The 14,708-nt window shown below is 31.7% G+C and overlaps 1 protein-coding gene across 17 annotated transcripts in view; it reads left to right on the top strand.

The window, feature by feature from the left end:
• The window catches only part of LOC124369008 (proteoglycan 4), a 218,418-nt gene extending 204,954 nt beyond the window's left edge, over nucleotides 1-13,464 (top strand). For 15 of the 17 annotated variants that reach the window (XM_046826625.1, XM_046826632.1, XM_046826631.1 and 12 more), the window contains one exon: nucleotides 1,657-4,253. In XM_046826625.1, coding sequence (XP_046682581.1) covers nucleotides 1,657-2,108 — 452 coding nt within the window. In that variant the 3' untranslated portion in view covers nucleotides 2,109-4,253. Of the gene's footprint in view, nucleotides 1-1,656; nucleotides 4,254-8,044; nucleotides 8,066-10,407 lie in introns of those variants that run through there. The other 2 variants (XM_046826629.1, XM_046826630.1) reach the window with 1 other exon arrangement.
• Nucleotides 13,465-14,708: the final 1,244 nt, after the last annotated feature.

Raw genomic sequence — 14,708 nt, 5'->3', positions numbered from 1 at the left:
CTATAAATCCATTTAAAACAGAAAGTTACTCAACATAACTATTTATGAATTATATTGTATATTACTACAACTTGATAGTTATACTATCTGACTACAAAATGTCTTTTGTTATTGTAACAACAGTGAACAAGTCACAAGTGACTACTGTTCGTAGTTGTATATAACAGCAGTGAACAAGTCATAAGTGACTACTGTTCATGGTTGTATATAACAGCAGTGAAAAAGTCACAAGTGACTACTGTTCATGGTTGTATATAACAGCAGTGAAAAAGTCACAAGTGACTACTGTTCATGGTTGTATATAACAGCAGTGAACAAGTCACAAGTGACTACTGTTCATAGTTGTATATAACAGCAGTGAACAAGTCACAAGTGACTACTGTTTATGGGTGATTTTTAACAGCAGTGAACATGTCACAAGTGACTATTGCTAGATGTCAAACTATTTTGTCAACCTCATTGATGTTTGCATTTGAGCACAATGGAATATTGTTACATTTTATCAAATAAATATATATTATTTTGTAAATTTTTATATGTAAATAAGTTAGACTTAGTGGTGTACAATATGCTACTAGTTTGCTTTCTGTTAGGAACTTATTACATTTTAGGTGGTCTGTCATATTTGAAATTTGATTACCCAAAATTGGTTTGGTCTTATAAACATCGGGTAATCATATCTCTGTTTAACGTGCTGTCCCGCCTCACATGCCAACCATTCAAACAATTACAAGTATCTCAGGCCTTTATGTCTGTGTTGGGTGGAAGTAATTAACGTAAATATAGCACTACTAAATAAATGTTTATGTTTTAAAAGAGTTAAGAATATGTTTATTGAACAAAATATAAACTATGTTTATATCGTTAAGTTATCAATAAAAGTATAGGTGTACTTGGGAAAGGATCTGGGGTTATCCAAGAATTCAATAATATTGAATTCTGATTTTAATATAAAATCGGTGGTGAGCCATCACTGACTGCATGGTAGCTATCAGTTACCAAAATTATACAGATTCTGTTCCTTGTGTATATTACACGATTGTTGTAGCTATAGAAATTGTAGCTTAGTATATTATTGTTTTGTTTCTCTGGAATAGTTGCTTAGCTGATTATAGTGCTCTACTAGGAGATACCCCTGCTCTCTTTGTGGCTGGAAAAAACCCAAGGATTACTCCCAGGACACAGTGGCATTTTAAGCTTGGCAAAGCCAGTCCTGTGTTCATCTTTTGTGAGCCTACCCTGGCTTATTTCTTTGTTGAATTTTAGTCCCATATACATATATATACCAAATACCATACCAATACCATTTAGCAAAAAAATTCAAAGTTAATTTGAATTTGTAAGGATAATTACTCAATATAATACTTAAATAAGTCCATTGTGTCTTTAAATTGTATTGTAATTAATAGTTTTTTTATATTACTAATACTAAAAATAATTGGTATCATGATTAGAAAACTAGATACACAACTTTACTTATAAGTTAATAACCGAGAGTAAGAGACGTTCCTTTTGTTTCTCATGTTTCTAATATCAATGTCTTTTTGCCACACTCTGTGTATGTTCCAGGTAATGAAGAAGATATTTAACCTCGTGTTTGATCATTAAAGTAAAATTTGTTTGGAGAAAATGTAGTTGGAATAAACTCTGTTCTAGGAGACCTGATAACAAGGCCCCACAGTGAAGCGAAAGCCTGGACCCCTCCAGCAGCACCCCCTGCAGCCCCCCAGTCTGCCCCTCCACAGCTCCCTGAGTCTGAAGGTGAGCAGAAAGTCCCCACACAACTTGTGGAACAAACGGATAGTTTGTTGGTACTAGATCCTCCAAAACAAAATGGTTTTACAGAACAGGACAGCTTGATCGAACAGAACAGTCAGATAGATCAGAATGGTTCAACTGAACAAAACAGCTTGACTGAGCAGAATGGCCCTTCACAGCAAAATAGTCTGATTGAACAAACGAGTGTACTGGAACAGAATGGTCCAACTGAACATAACGGTTCAATAGAACCAAAAAGTGTAACTGAACTGAACAACATATCACAGCAAAATATTTGTCCAGAACCAGTAGTATTGACACCAGAGGTAGCACCCCTGAATGATTCTTAACAAACTCTCACTTAGCAAATGGAGGCTCAAGTAATACATAATGCAGTGTTATAGTGAAGTAGTCCAAGTAAATCTAAAAATGAAAACTTCTTTTTGGTTCCAATGGTAAATAATTAAATTAAGTATTATGTGTTTTTAATTATGTTTCAAAATGAAGTATGATGAAAGTAGTAGGAAAAGTAAGGTCTCATATTATTTAATAATGGAATAAATCTTAATCTACTCAGAGTCATGGGTAGAGGAAATGTCTGGAGGAGCATACTTGGGAAAAGTTTCAAATTTAACCAAATTGAAAAATACTAGTTAGAATCTCAGGGTGTATGTATTAGATATGTATTAGAATAATATAACATTTGTAAGTGAATAGTTTTCCTTGGTGGTAATAGTAACTATTAGTATACTAATTATTTACGATTATACATTATTATCACCTCCAAAAATAAACACAAAAGGAAGTTCTGGGCCTTATATTTTACTTTGTAATTATTACTGAAGTGCTAAATTTTCAAGCCTCAGTCAACTATGAATGTTGCTACTACCTTGATTGTTGTTTGGTATCAGTTTTGAAGCAGATTTTCTTACTCATTACAGTCATAGTAGTTCTTTTCTTTTATGTAGCACCAAAGGCGGTAATGAGAAGAGTTAATGCGTCTCCATCGATGATTTGTGATTATGTGCATAACACACATTTAGCATACTTATGATATTCTAAACTTTTTGAAAACCCCTTAAACGTTCCTTCAAGAAATGAAAATTCAGAGATCATTAACAGTTCAGCTTTCTTGATTATCAATTGAAAATTGACGGTTACAGCTTTTTTTCTCATAAATTATAGTACAATTTGTGCAAGCTCTCTGGGGCACTTGCAGCCTTTCCGACACCCACACATGACTCTATATACATTACTCAATCATAAATATATTTTGATAGGTTGTGACACATATTGCACTCTGATACCATGAATTGAGCAAAATTCAAGCCATGCTGTAATGGGTTGGGAGACTTCCATTACAAAAAGCTATCAAATTTTGCTTCCCAGAGGGCCTAATAAAAATATGTTTGGTAATGAGGAAAGCAAGAAACATAATATATGTGTGGTCTATTAACAGTTTTTCTGTAGACATAGCCCTTTAGAGACCTTACTTTTGGAATTACTTTTGTAATAGTATTTTAATTGGTAAACTTTTTTCATAAAGTACGCATTAATGTTTGTTATCTTGTTTTAAACACTATCAATCTTTCAACTTTTACATTTTTTTCTATATATTGGAAAAGGTAGAACATTTGTATGTAGCTTTTGTAATTAAATTCCAAAATTACATTATGCATTATGGTTAGTTTAAAAAAATGCAACTCCTGTATATTTTCTAAAACTAAATAGTAGTAGTTGCACTCAGAAATCAAATCTAAACATAGTGTTTTTTTTATCATTGGAGTAGATTCTTGTGTTTTTCTCATACCTAATGACAATGAACAGTTTGATTTTTAATTATGGTTTATAGAGAAACCAAGGGATATTTATGCAAAATGTCCAAAAACTTATATAAAAGATCCAAATAAAATGTAACAATCCAACAGTGTATGTAGTCAGTACAACTGGAAAATCAACATTTCCTAAAAATATAATTAATTTTAATTTAGTTCTAATTTTGTATAAATTAGTTTATATTAATTATAACTTGCACAGTATTGTACTAATTGGTACTTTGTTTGCTGGTACTTCTAATAGGATGAGTGATATAACATAGAGTTTGCATTTAGGTTACGTTTTCATGATATCTTTGTTGTGGTAAGTCTTTTAGTATATGTAATTGGTAAAGTTAAAAATCATTGCTCTGTTATTTGAAAATCTGTGTAATGTCAGATATTCAAACTTAGTTATATTAAATATGCTTGTTTTTAAATTTAAAGATTTTATAGTACAGAATGTACATTAAATGAATGTTTTACAAACATTATGAATAAGGCTTATAATCGAAAAACAGTAAGTATCTGGGAATTTTCAAAAGCAACGAAATAAATATAGTTATAAAGCTACTGTTTACAAGGAGAGGCCAATACTGATATATTACACTAGTAATGGAAAGTAAGTTTAGAACCTGTTATTTTAATTATTGTTCTACAAATATACCTTTCATTAACATGCATGAGTTAAATTTATTCATTTTATTCCAAGGAGTTTTCCATTGTAACATATGTATTGTAAATAATCAGACGTATTTGTTTATGAGCGATAATGCCTTCCTCTAGTTCTGAGATGAAAGGTCATAATACATAATAGAGTTTACCTGCCACAATAATTTTCTCTGACTTTATTACAAACTTTTATTTTTTTCCATGCTCATTCCTAGTATAAAAGCTTGAATTTTTCTAATAACAATTACAAAAACGGGATTGCTTTAAAAATATATTTGCTCTAATTTTATTTCAAAAGTACTATTAAACATTGTTGTAGTACAAATGATAGGGACGAAAATTGACATATTTAAATATTTTGGATATGACATAAAAACTAAAGTTAATTTTTGTTTTCTGATGTACTAATGATAATATAACTTTCAACATAACTAAAATATTCACCTCGGAAAAGGCATAGATGTTTTATACATTGCTGTGTGAATATTTGTACATCAGTTGTTGCCATTGCTTCTTAAGGCACAAGATAGAATTCAGTGACACTACAGTATATTGATATAGTGAATTCATTTAGTGAAGGACACTACAGGACCCTACCTTACCGAAGAAATTAAGCCATCGTTTGGGAGGCTAATATACTATGAAGTTTGAGGATGAATGTGTATAATTCATTTACTAGAAATTTAAAAATTATTATCTTATGTATTTAACCCGCGAGAACTCGCGCTACAAGAAGTTACGCAAGAACTCGCGTTGTTAGATCGAATCTAACATTTTTTAATGTTACCTGTTTAGAGTAGGACAGAATGGGTTTAAAACAGATTTAAAATAAAGCATAGAAGTAGACACATGTTTATTGAATACATTTAATTGTTATACAAGTCAGCCATTAAATTTTCTACAAATTAATATTTTTATATAATCTTTAAAATGTTAAACAAGTGAAAATTAAAGATAAATTGCTTTGAGTCCTATTGTGTGATGATTACTCATCATTCGAATCTGTATCTTGTCCACAGGAATGACACATGTAGGTTGATGTCTGGGTGTGGTCACCACATATCTTCCGGTTGCATGTACTGCAGATTCGAGTAGTGAATCGGTTCTTCCTCTTGGGACAGAAGGCGCATCTTCCTCTTTCTTGTGGTTCCACTGGTCCAGGCGTTACTGATCCACCTGTCAGACGTCCGATTGTTTGCCGTAGATTTGTGGGCAGTGTTACAATGGATCCCCGGCGTATCATGTGTGGCTTCATCAGGTCCTTTGACAATTCAGTTAAAAATACTCTTCGAGGTTTGAGATCATCTGTATTGGCCTTGTATATTATCTGTGCATTAATACCTCCAACATTGAGCAGACCACTAAAAATAGTAAAAGGCCACCGGTTACTTATACGAGTAACACTGTACTCGCTCTTTAGTCTATCGACAACATCTACCCCTCCCTTTGTGAGATTGTAGTGTGTAATAATGGCAGGTTTCATAGCATCTCCAGTTTCAGCATCAATGTCGTCATCTTTATGCATGGTAGACGCAAGAAGGATGTTTCTTTTTTTCGTCTTATCTGGTACATAGGATACCACTGTTACTTGATTTGGTTCTTTTCCAAAGGCGAACATTGAACTACATTTTGGCCTTTCTTTTATGTCTAAGAGTTCCTGGGGAAGTTGTGGCTTATTTTTTCGAATTGTTCCCACAAGCGTTAGTTTATGATTTGTAAACAGATCATTTAGAAGAGGAATGCTTGTGAAGTAATTGTCCATTGTCAAGTTCCTCCCACTGTTATCGACATGTAGTATCAGTCTTTTAACGACACTACTTGCATCATTTTCCAAAGCATATGGTCCTGGAGGTTGTTTTGCTGCATAAATTTCCATATTTGACGTGAAGAAAGTTTTTGCATCTAAAATGGCATAAATCTTTATGCCATACCTTGCCGGTTTATTTGGCAAGTACTGGCGGAACTTGCATTTTCCACGAAATGGTTCCAGCATTTCGTCTATGGTTGCCATTTCACCTACATTGTAGCAAAGTTTGCATAAGCTAACAAACCATTCAAAAATCTCACGTACTGCAGCAGCATTGTCTACTTGCTTTCTTTGTGCACGAGTAGACTTATCATCAAACCTGATGGCTTGCACTAAGGTGTGAAATCTTTTTTTAGACATGGTAGTGGCAACAATTTCAGGAGCAGTGCCATCAGTGCACCATAGTTCATCATAAGTGCTGAGCTTTTTTCACACCTATTAGATATAATAATCCAAAAAAAGCTTTGATCTCTATAACGTCAGTGTCATTGCAGTCCCGTGCACGAGTGTAATTTTGACGCATGACTTGCAATTGTTGATTGGTACAGCGAGTTATTTCAAGTAACATTTCATCAGGAAAAAATATTTGCCAACAATCTATAACAGCCTTGTGCTCCCTAAACTCACGTACAACAGAGGGAAGTTTTTTAACAATATTTTGTTTTAAAGTTTTTGTTTGTACTGGCTTATGGACATTCCAATTAGTTGTATTGTCTTTAGATGTGTAAACACAACTTACATTTGGTGAGAGACGTTTTCTTTGTTGAGATGGCCCAGGAATTGCAGCATCAATTTCATTTTGAAGAATAACATTGACATCTTCATCACCTGACTGTTCCGTGTCCGTGTTGTATTCACTGTGTCCAGAAGAACGATCAGAATCACTCACATTGTCCAATATATAAATATTTCCTTCACTGAAATCTGTTTCCTCCAACCAACTAAGAACGGCTTTTTCATGGTCTTCATTCATTGCAATAATTGTAAAGTCATAAAAGAGCAATCTAGGAAATATAACTGAAAAGCAAACTGAAAAACAAGAAAAATCACTAAACTGATGGATTTCAACTGACAGTTACGCGATCACTCGCGCCGTTAGATCACTCCTAACACTGGGCTGACGTGATCACTCGCGCTGTTAGGTTGAAACTAATAACCCGCGAGGAGCCTCCGCCCCCCCCCCCCACTATGGCGCCCCACCCCAGCGACTTCTACTGTCTAAACATGATGCAATACGCAGCAGACATACCCATAGAAGAATAAATTAAGGGTTCAATGTTGTAAGATAACAGATAAAAAAATTGTATATACCACAAAAAATATGTTAGATTCAATCTAATAGCGCGAGTGCTCCCGGGTTAATGATCAATCCAGTAAATGTTCAACAATTGCATTCCTTTTAGCGATTTTCTATTTCAAAAGTTTATAAGCTCTATCTATAAGTGAAGTTCATCACTATCAGAGAAAGAGGCAGACAAATCAGTTACAACAATTTATAGAGGTTTTGAATGTTGAGTATGATCAGTCTCTTGAGCATTGTTCATTTCAGTTTTTGGACTCAAAGAAGATTTAAAAGTATCTACTTTCATTGCCAGTTTTGAGACAACAGAAGGTACTGTGTGTCCCAATCTTAATTAATACATTGGCTATCAATCATGTTGAATTCCTCAGAAGGGTTCACTCCTGGCAGTTTAAAATTTTCAGCTGAACTACACTGGGTACAGCTTGATATGTACTTACATCGAGGCAACCCTGTGGATGTCCAGGAGTGGCACATCACTAACCGCAAGTGTTGAGATAATACTGAATTTTATTAATAATATAATGTTATGTTGTAGGCAATGTTTAAAATGAGGATGACGGTTTCAACTTAAGTTTTTAAAGAATTAAGTTTTAAACATTGTAATTGTTAACTCTGTAATAAGAAGTTGCTTTTATTGTTGGACCAGTTAACAGATGTCTCATGATTTGTTTATTTTATGCTGCTGAGCAGGATGACCACAGAAAATCGAAGGTAAGTAAACTCTTATTCAATTTAATTATTTTACAAATACAGATTATTTTTGTAGCACATTATTTATTTATTACAGTATCATATGTCTATTACAGCATCTGAGGAGTTTTATATTGTTGTTATTGACATTATTAATTGAAGCATAATTATTCATCCTTAATTATGATACCATATGGTTCATAAAAACAGCTAGTGTCTTTCTAAGGGCTTTCAACTTTTTAATCAATTCTCATCATTATTAAAAAAATTAAAATTCAATGAAAATCTAATTATGTACGCATATTACATACATATTAATGTACGCATATTAATGTACGCATGGACTTTCACATCACGAAAAATATTTTTTTGAAAGCAGCAGACCTAAGACTTAATTTAAAAAATGTACTTTTGGACTTTCTTTACATTTTTAAACTTTGTTTATTATAGGTGCTTCCTTTGTACCACTAAGGTAATTTTTCTATATATGTATTTGTTGAATGACATAAAAGGGTGTTATTAATTAAAATGTGTACATGTGTACACATGTTATCAGCAAAGGTTGAATCTTGAATCTTGGTTTGGACAAATTCTTGCCTCTACTAGTTACTAACCGAAAATGACTAGTGATGTTTTGTAATGACTTGAAGGCTGGAAAAAAAGTGACAAGATGACAGTTATTTCAAAATACCAGAGCTGTTTGTTGTATCTTTTCACGTTTACAGTAATCAGTACCTGTAATCACAGTAACCAGAGTATCTGGTTGTTCAATTGGTCAATTTAGTAATTTGGGGGCTTTTAGTCCCAGATAATTTTATTCTTATTTTAATTTTGCAAAGCAAAGGTATTTCAAGCCTTGTCAGTATAGTTAAAGACGAGATGATTGGACTTTACTAAACTTATTTTACATTCTGTAAAATTGCATTTTGAGACTTCTCTATAATTCTCTAAAGTATTTGAGTGGACTTCTGAGCTTGCATGACCTACTTTTCCCCTTCCATCAATGTTATAAACACATTCAGAACTTGCAGGGTGAAACTTATATGATTAACTATTTTACCATTGATTCCTGTATTTCTGTAACGATAGAGAACAATTATATGTATACTATACATGTACAAATATTGGTTTCATATTAATATTTCACTGACTTTCATTCTTTTCTTAAACAAATAATTGAATATTCAATAACTTAATCAAGTTATCAGATACTGAAATTCTTTACATTCATTTATTACCAGGCAAATTAACTTTACTCTATTACCGTATATTGATATTGTTACAGTTGTCCAACAGAACTCACTAAAATATGATTAACTAAAAATATGATTGTCAGCATCAAGACATAGCAACAGGGCTGCCCAGAGGGGAGGGGAGGGAAAAGAGGCAAGTTGCCCTAATCACAAAGTCGGAGGTCATATGTGAAGTATAAAAAATTAGAAATGAAAATATTTTTTGAAATTTGAACGCTTTTAACATATTGTGCATTTATTAGTACATTAAAAACTAAGAGCCCAGTACTATGTAGTGTATATGTCTCCATAGGAGATTTGTTTTGTGTGATTTGTGTATTCTTACCTCCTCTTCCCTTCCTCTTCCCTTCCTCTTTCCATAGGATGTGAAAATCAACCAAATTCAACAAAACCAACTATTGCTCGATTGTTTTTTTCAATCATTTGTTTTTCCACTCAGCTCAATAACCGAGTGAGCACAAAGTACGTATTCCATTAATGCTAGAGAATGAATTGTCTCACGAGTTTTGAAACAATATTAAATTTATTATTTGTTTGATTAATAAATATGAATGAAATAATTGCAGAGTAAAAAAAAATACTTGTAAATCTCCATAGTAACAATCAATGAATTTATTGTTATTATTTGACTTTAATTTGAAAATTGTTCTAAATCATGTGTCTTTTCTGACAGCAACTTTAGTTTAGATTTACCTTAGAAAATTAAATGGAATTACTTTTAATATAGTAATTATGTTTCTTTTAAGATATGGCTTTAATTGTGATTGCAACATGGTTGTCTTATGAAGTAGTAAATAACCTTAATTGGAAGGTATAACCGAAGCACTTAATAAAAAGAAATAAATGTTCATTGAGTCATGTCACAAGTTGAATATTGGGTTTTGGATGGGGGCCAAAAGCGAAAACTCTGTCCCGGACTACAAAAGGCCTCTGGGCAGCCCTGCCTAGTAAATAACACTCTGATTGGCAGTCATATTACAAGTTGTGTATTGGGCTCTGGATGTGGGATCACAAGCCAAAACTCTGCCCCGGCCGCAAAAGGCCATCTGTGCGGCCCTGCCTAGCAACTAATAGGCTGATTGGCAGTCATGAGTAAATTTTAAACTACAGGTTGGAAATCCCCCGAACCACACCCTGAAGACATCTTGAATGGAAAGACGGACACAGACAGCAGCTTAAGGCCTAGCGTGAACGGAGATGGACAGTCGCAGTCCGGTTCAGGCAGCGGCGGGGTCTCCTACACCCCCACTCCTCCCACCCTCATCTCCCCCACCTCCGGCAAGTCATCAGTCTCCGATGTCATGGACATGGCTCGCTCCAGGTTTGAAAAGTTTTGGGGGGGTAAGCAAGAACCGGCAGAAAAAGAAGGAATGGTATAGGAAAACATACGAACTTATAGATTATCAACAAATTATCAATTCTGATCATTTATTTATTATGTTGTGATTGATCCGTTCATTGTGTTTTCAAAAAACTTTGGCTCACTTTGAATTTATTTCCTACAATAATTAAACATTCTTATATGATTATCTTAAACGTAATTTACCAGTTTTGATTGAACAACCATAGCAGTTTTAAAAGTTTGTTACTTTGGTTTAGTTTGATTGTTTTAAAAAACAAAAATCACAAGAAAATAAAAAGCAAAATATTTGTTTGAGAAGGAGCACTATAAAATGAGTAAACATAAGTTTTAATTTTTAAAACCTATTTTCCATATAATGTTTTGAGAAATGTAGTTTTGTGCTCTCATGAAGAGCACATTCCTCGTCTACAAATGCTAAAAGAAGAAAATAGAGTAAAACTTAGTAAAAAATCAACAAAATGTATTAACACATGAAAAATGTATTAACACATGCAAAATGTATTAACACATGCAAAATGTATTAAAATATAAATAAGTTTTTTAAATTAATATTATTGTTATGTAGATCACACCATACATATACTAACATTACAACAGGTTCCTAAGAGTATTGAGCTACAGTGATTTTTATGATTGTATAACAAAAATAAAATGTTCCTCTATTCCTAAAAATATAAATAAGTCAATCCATGTAGTACTTTTTACGATTTTAAATATAACAAATGTTAATAAAGAGCCGAATAATATGATTTTAGTTGGCAGATTCTTTGAATGATTATGAAATGGTTTAGAGAAAATAAGGTACATATGTATGTGAGGTCGAGTACAATAATTATTTTTATGCTTTTGGCTATTCCATAAAATTTTACATATTATGACTGTGTCAAATATTGGATCCCCTAACCTCATCAACTTTCTTAGGCATAGAGTTAAAAACAAATGTTTTCATTTTCAGTAACCAACCAACAAAAACCTTTGATTTTACTTTATATTAATTTAGTAATAAATCTAAAATAACTTTTTGTTGGGTTTCTTTTTTAATGTTATCTTATTCTTGAATATCTATATGTCCTTATGTCTCATTTATCTAGTTTTCAATGTTATTTAATCTGACTTAAAATAAGATGTAAAAAAATTAAGTGAGAAATGATGACATTATTTTGCAGGGAAGCCATTTTTATCTTTCATCCAAGAGAGTTTTCGTAAATATGAAAAATTCCATAGAGAATATCCTCAAGGAAGGTATGTGCTGCACATACAAGAGTTAAAAGTTTACCGCTCTGTATCAGTAATGGAGAAGTGTTTGGTTAAGGTGTTAAATAATTGCTCTTGATTAGTTTTGGAAATACTCAAAGGTTTTAAATGTTTGCAATAGACATTTTTTGTTAGTTTTAGTTTAAGTAAGTCATGATGAATATTCATGTCTTACAGATTCACTGGCATGTAAAACTTTACCAGTATATTGAAAATCAAAACATGGTTTTCAGAATCAGAATCGTGTACTATCATTCAACATTATGCAATGTGATAGATAAAAGTCAATCAAAATGTCCAAGATGACCTGTGTAAAGTATACTTTCAATTTTGAAGGTAAAAACAGTTTTGAAGATCCCAGTTTTCACTATGGGAATTTTATTGTACAGTTTAGATCTACTTAAGTAAATCTGTATTTTGAGTACGAGTATTTGAATCTTTATTTTCTTGATAAAAATCAAAACTAAAAATATTTTTAATTCTCTCACTAATTACAATTTGAGCCAAGTTTTTTGACAAAATTTCTGTTGTAACCTGCTTTGGATATATAAGCTGTAGTCGTATCATATGTGTCCATACCAGATACGTATTTGTCCTTTCTGAAGAAGCTTGCCTCTCTTTTTTTGTGCTTTGTGCTTTCTGCTTGTATAATTTTTGTATGAGAATAGAAACTATTTTATTAAAAGTTAAATAACTAATATTACCGTTATGAATAAGTTTTGATGTGTAAAACTCAAAGAAATTTGAAAATTCTCAAGTAGTTTTTTTGGAATAAATATATAACTAAAACATATTAATTGAATTTGTAAGAGGCTTTAAAAGGAAAGGGAAGTCAATGGAGTGTTTATAACCGTTACTCAGAATCAGAGAAAATATTTAATATACAAATGGAATGTTGTTTTTAACATGTAGTCTATTTAGCCAATAATTTAAAATTTGTTTTCGGATTAAGTATATTTTGCATATTGTTGCCTACAATATGTACGATAGTTCCCTATATAGTTACGTTCAAGTGTGCCTGAGAAGGAGAAAGCCAGCAGGGTTGTACTAGACTATTAAAAGTTTCTTAATGTTTGAATCGATCATTTTATGATAAGACTGTACCATTTTTATAGAACATTAAATTTTACTGTAGGTATTAAAATACAATGGGTTATATTGTTTTGTTAGAACCCTGATGTGTCCTACTGTTACTGTACCTATGTTGCTACTGATAGACAATATGCTTTAAAATGTTGTCAAATGTTGGAGTGAAAACCGACACCAGCTACCGGTGGAACTGAAATTATGTGTTATCCATGTTGATTGTCTTTTGGAAGTTAAGTGTCATAACAGCTTATAGATACAAAAGTTGTCCTATTTTGTTAATATACAATTCTTAATAAACATAAACCGTATTACATAAATTATATGTCATAAGTATTCGATCATGGTAACAAGTTATATTTGCAAATGTTAATTAAATAGAAAGTTCTATTTATTTGTGTAGAACTATATAAAGTCTTTTAGTTAATTGAAAACCAATAAAAAATTAACTCCAAAATGCTAAATGTGTTGATTATTTTCTCCTCTTCCATTTTGTCTATTTAAAAACACTTACATTTCATATCTAATAATTTATAAAAATATTTCCTATAGTAAATTTTATTTATTAATAATAAGTTTATGAAATACCATTATAGTTTGAAAACTGTATTGATAACCAATGATTTAAAATAATTAATTTACTCTCAATTTTATTCATTAATAATTATTATATTATGTACATGTGGTATTATTAATAAATTACTGTTATTATAAATCATTAGATATGAAATGCAAAATATTTTGTAATAATATAAAATTCTTTTATCCTTTTTTACAAGTATCTCTCATGGGTGAGAACAAAAAAATCAGCCCATGTTCTTTTTGCGAGGTATAATTTATGAAAAGTTGAATCTGCCAACAATAGATTGCTCAATTATAAAACATCTGGAAAGTCAATAATACACCAATCTCAAGATTATAATTAATTTGGTTTACAACTTTGGAATTAAATTAAAAGGTTGATTGCTTTGAAAAAAAAAACATGTAATTTGTGGTTAAACTCATTTTGCATTAACAAGGCATTGACCATGCAACATTGACACATACAAACGTACTTTATTCAATGAGTACAATTATTCCTGTAATTATAGTTAACCTCTTTAATATTAAGGGAGCATAGTTTGAGGGGAAATTTTCCCTATGGCTCATCATTAACTCATATCTTGAATAGGACTGTTCGTTCTTTTGATATTTAAAATCTGCATCCACTGGCCATATTCAGTGCAGAAATATAGAGTAAGCCATTCAGACCAAACACCACAGTTTTCTACTTTATACAATAGTGTCTCATAACGGACATAATAAAATGCATAAAGCTTATACTGAGCATTTCTTATTGTAATGAAAGTCTATAGACAAAAATTAGAATTTTATATTTACTGCATTATTGGTGGTTTTCGATTTATTTTTCTGAATTCAATTTATTCTGGAGTCAGAATTTAAATCATCTCCTAAAAGTTCTCAAATCCAAAATAAAATTATTAAACAAATGTTTTATTTTAAATAGGGTGGTAATTCGTTTGAAATTAAATAAATGTTGGCTGTTTAAAAAACTGAAAGATGTCCTCTTTTAAAATAAAAATGTATTAGTTGTTGTGAATGGTGTATAAAATATGGCTGTACCTTTGTTATAATTGCAAAAGTTACATTCATTCCACTGAAGGGACAAGATTGTTTTTAACAGACACAAACAATCTCCCCTCCAACC

Source organism: Homalodisca vitripennis, chromosome X, assembly GCF_021130785.1.
Source record: "Homalodisca vitripennis isolate AUS2020 chromosome X, UT_GWSS_2.1, whole genome shotgun sequence".
In the NCBI taxonomy this organism is placed as follows: Eukaryota; Metazoa; Arthropoda; class Insecta; order Hemiptera; family Cicadellidae; genus Homalodisca; species Homalodisca vitripennis.
Note: the sequence above shows the minus strand (reverse complement) of the source record. Positions and strands in the feature narration are given on the sequence as shown.